The sequence below is a fragment of the Priapulus caudatus genome, unplaced genomic scaffold (assembly GCF_000485595.1).
Source record: "Priapulus caudatus unplaced genomic scaffold, Priapulus_caudatus-5.0.1 Scaffold490, whole genome shotgun sequence".
Lineage (NCBI taxonomy): Eukaryota > Metazoa > Priapulida > Priapulimorpha > Priapulimorphida > Priapulidae > Priapulus > Priapulus caudatus.
The window spans coordinates 49,052-52,160 of NW_014577551.1; the positions used below are offsets into that span (position 1 = coordinate 49,052).

The following is a 3,109-nucleotide window of genomic DNA, read 5'->3' on the forward strand; positions in this document are numbered from 1 at the left end:
GATTCATTCGTTCGTTACTCGTGAAATCACGATACGCTTGTTCATTACTCGTGAAATCACGATTCATTTATTAATTATTGGTGAAATCAGGATTCATTCGTTCGTTACTCGTGAAATCACGATTCGTTGGTTCGTTACTTGTGAAATCATGATTCATTCGTTTGTTACCCGTGAAATTACGATTCGCTCGTTTGTTACTCAAGAAACCACAATTCACTTGTTAAACCACACAGGCAATGTCGAGTGAAAGTGATTCAGGTATATCGTGTGCCCGTAGAACACAGATTCGGGTCACATACGTTTAACTTCACAAGGCACCATCTTAGGAGCATACACATCGATCTGGCCTCCCTCGCACGTGTCTCCTGGCACGCGTCTGTATCTGTAAACATTAAACGATCGCCATGACTACCGCATCCCGTGCACGCGTCTGTAAACATAAAAACAATAGCCCTGACTACCGCATCCCGTGCATGCGTCTATATCTGTAAACAATAAATGATCGCCATGACAACCGCATCCTGCACATGCGTCTGTATATGTAAACAATAAACAATCTCCATGACTACCGCATCCCACGCACGGCGAATGGTGGTTCGTACACATATTGATAGAATCCGAGTTCTACCTACAGCAGGCAACTTCCCTGCTGTTCTCTAGTGTCGTGCTAAATATTACGATTGAAAACTATTGCGAGTGGCGGTGACCACACCGCTTCGCCTATCCGCATTACTTCTCAATGAAGAACGAATAAGAGGTGCGATTTTTACTTCTGATGTGCATGGAGAATAATTAGTTGACATGAATACGCTAAACAAGCAGATGGAAAAATTCATTAGTGGAGAAAGGTGATAGTCGGTGTCATTAGTCCCTACGAAGAAACTAAAATGAAAAGGAATTTTTTAAGAGCTAAAAAACACAAGACAGCTAAATAATCGAGTTGAATACTCAGATGCGACTTTGAGTACAAAACCACGTATATTCAACATACATGGGTTCATGCTACAAAGAACTGCACATACGTTCGTATAAACACGGTGTTCTTACGGATCGGAAACACGTTGGGAAAACGAAAACCGTAACTATATTAGCAAAGGGTGTCGCATAGCAACCACGCTATACAGTGCCTGCTACCTCCGTTACCCCCAACTATACCCTCGAAAAATCCACCTACGCCTATCTTCGAGTGCGAGACTACAGACAGGAATAGAAGAGAGGCGGCGGTGACGAGAGTGCCGTCCTGCGAGAGTTAGCTGTTAGAGACAGACAGTCCCTCCGAGCGAGCGACAGGTGGAGGGTATGCGTGAGCTTACCCTCGCGTGTGCGGAACAATGAGCCCCTCGGGGCAGCTGCCGAGGCCGCTATCAAACGCAACGTAGTCGTTCGCGATACACTCGTTGTACGTGTTTTCCGTGTAACCGACGGAGCTGCAAACGAACGGCACATGACATGACGACGTGACGACGCGAGCGGTGCGTCCGCCCACCAGCAGGTGGCGCCACGCATCGCGGCGGAAAATCACGGGCAGACGGCGAGGGTGGGAGCGACTCGACGACGACATAGTACGCTTCCCTTCCCGCTTCCCCCCTCGACTGTTGTCGGTAACTTCGCCCGTGATTCTGCGCCGGCGCGTCGACGCCACCCGACGCTTCGCCTTACCCTTTCGAGACGGCCGCAAACTTGCCCTCGTGGCACCGGGTGGCGCCACTGTGTGTCTTGACGCTGGCGATGCGTGTGTAAGGCACGCATTCGTCAGTGGACACGTTAATGACGTGCCCCACGTCGCTGTGCGCGGCAGCAGAACCAACACAAGAAAACAGTAAAGCAGTGAGGGTCGGGTACGAAACATTAATAACAGTTATATGTGGAAGAGTCGAGAAAAGGGCACGTGAAATATTAAATGCTTTTAGTGAACAATCACACACACGTCAGCAAAAAAAACGAGTTAAAATAATGAAATTTCAACTCTCAGTTTATGCTTTACATCGTAAAAACGATTGAAATGTCAATTAAATGCAAAACATCATTAATTCATCAGTGTTGCGAATTGAAAATACACGGAACAAATTATGAAAATGAACATCCAACAATTATGCAAATGCATTTAAAATAAATTAAAGTAAGAAAACCCGACATGTAAAGATCCATTGCGAATAGCTGCAACACAACAATATAATTTAATGTGAATAGGATGTGATACCGGAATAATCGCAATTGATACTACAAATATCGAGGCAAGTCCACTCAAACCTGCGTTAGTCATCCCCCCAATAGAACAGCCACCTGTCCACAAAGAAAACTTTTCCCATGAGTGGCAGTTACACATTGAAGCCGCCTCTACAGAACAAATAGTTGTCTACAGAGGACACTTGATGGCTTAGATGGTATTTACCTTGACTGACCCTTATACACAGTTTTGACTGGAGAAGTGAAATGATCTCTAAATGAAACGCACACATGCATGCATGCATGCAGGTGTCTGGAGGAGAGAAAGGCGAGGTTACACGCATACGCGGCCGCATGCCTGCACGCACGCACGTGTCCGGGTGACGATTATCTGCATTGTGACACAATGCGGGCGACACACGACACTACGGTCTGCATCGTGACGTCACGACCCATGCAACAGCATCGTACGGTGTCAATGCCACGTCGCGTCATAACCTCGCGGCTCGACTGCCACCGTGCGCGCTCTTACACCCGCCGCCATCGCCTACCATGATCTTGTCGTTGACGATGTCCGTCCAGTAGACGCAGTTGTCAACGAAGTCGTATTCGACGGCGATGACGTTGTCGGTGTCAAGCAGCGGCAGCGTAAACGTGCTGTTATCGAGCATGTTCACGCGAGTGATCTTGGTGCGGTTCGCGAACAGCATGAACTCCTTAACGGCTGAAACGACGACGACGATTCGCTCGTTCGTTACTCGTGAAATCACGATTCATTCATTAAATTCTCATGAATGAAATCAGGATTCATTCGTTAAATAGTCGTGAAATCAGGATTCGCTTGTTCGTTACTCGTGAAATCATGATTCATTTATTAATTATTGGTGAAATCAGGATTCATTCGTTCGTTACTCGTGAAATCACGATTCATTTATTAATTATT

The 3,109-nt window shown here is 46.6% G+C and overlaps 1 protein-coding gene across 1 annotated transcript in view; it reads right to left on the minus strand.

Annotated features, from left to right (window-relative positions):
- Positions 1-291: 291 nt before the first annotated feature.
- The window catches only part of LOC106810959 (sortilin-related receptor-like), a 29,242-nt gene continuing 26,424 nt past the window's right edge, over positions 292-3,109 (minus strand). The window contains exons 13-14 of the mRNA XM_014814451.1: positions 1,314-1,427; positions 292-382 (exon numbers count right to left, since the gene is read on the minus strand). Of these exons, the coding sequence (XP_014669937.1) occupies positions 292-382; positions 1,314-1,427 (205 nt within the window). The remainder of the gene's footprint in view (positions 383-1,313; positions 1,428-3,109) is intronic.